General features: G+C 57.0%; 1 protein-coding gene across 1 annotated transcript in view; it reads left to right on the top strand.

Moving 5' to 3' along the window:
• Positions 1-11: 11 nt before the first annotated feature.
• Positions 12-968, top strand: part of kcnd1 (potassium voltage-gated channel, Shal-related subfamily, member 1) — a 70,874-nt gene continuing 69,917 nt past the window's right edge. The window contains exons 1-2 of the mRNA XM_037976936.1: positions 12-336; positions 420-652. Of these exons, the coding sequence (XP_037832864.1) occupies positions 497-652 (156 nt within the window). The 5' untranslated portion in view covers positions 12-336; positions 420-496. The remainder of the gene's footprint in view (positions 337-419; positions 653-968) is intronic.

Here is a 968-nt window from a genome sequence, read left to right as displayed (position 1 = left end):
CCCTCTGTCCTCCTGGTTTGTGTCTCACTGTGTCTCTGCTGTGTTTTCTGACAGGACATCCCTACATGGACACGCAGTGAGGACCACCTCCCCTCTCGTCTCAGGGTCTGCGTCCCTCAGAGGTACTCAGAGATAAAACCTGGACCTGAAGGAGGAGGAGGCAGGAGAACCAGAACCAGAACCTCCGGAGCAGCAGACCCGGGCCAGGCTTCATGAGACAGCAGGACTCTTTAACCCTTTCCTGCCCGGAGGCTCCAATAACAGACTGTACTGATGTTCTAAGAGTCCAGGAAGAACCTCGGCGTTCGGACCGGAACAGAACTCTGCCTTTCCAAGGTGCTGTTTTTACAGATTGACTCACCTGCGTTTTTTCATGGCCTGACCCCTGCCTGACCTTTGACCCCGACATGTTGGACCAGTGAGTCCAGGTCCGAAGACGCTGCTGACCTCACAGTAAGAAGCTCCGCCCCCTACCTGCCTCAGACTCTGATGCAAGATGGCGGCCGGCGTGGCGACGTGGCTGCCGTTCGCGCGCGCGGCGGCGGTGGGCTGGCTGCCGCTGGCCAAGAAGACGATGCCCAAACCTCCGGTGGACAACTCGTCCAGGTCCGACGAGATCCTGTACGTCAACGTCAGCGGGGTCCGGTTCCAGGTAGGTCCTGCTGTCCACTGAGCATGCGCCAACAATCACCTCACAGTGGGCGGGGCTAAGAGCGCGGGAGAATTTCAAAATGTTTGAGTTCATAAAAAAAAAAAAAAAGATTTTAAATTTAGACGATTGACTAAAAGCTGAGGTTTAAGGACTGAGAGGACTGACAAAGACCACCGGACCGGGTCAAAGACCGCCAGACCGGGTCAAAGACCGCCGGACCGGGTCAGAGACCACCAGACTGGGTCAAAGACCCCCGGACCAAGTTAGAGACCCCCGGACCGGGTCAGAGACACCCCAACCGGGTCAGAGACCCCCT

This window comes from Kryptolebias marmoratus, linkage group LG8 (assembly GCF_001649575.2).
Source record: "Kryptolebias marmoratus isolate JLee-2015 linkage group LG8, ASM164957v2, whole genome shotgun sequence".
Lineage (NCBI taxonomy): Eukaryota > Metazoa > Chordata > Actinopteri > Cyprinodontiformes > Rivulidae > Kryptolebias > Kryptolebias marmoratus.
The sequence above is the reverse complement of the archived record's forward strand: the minus strand, read 5'-3'. Positions and strand labels throughout refer to the sequence as shown.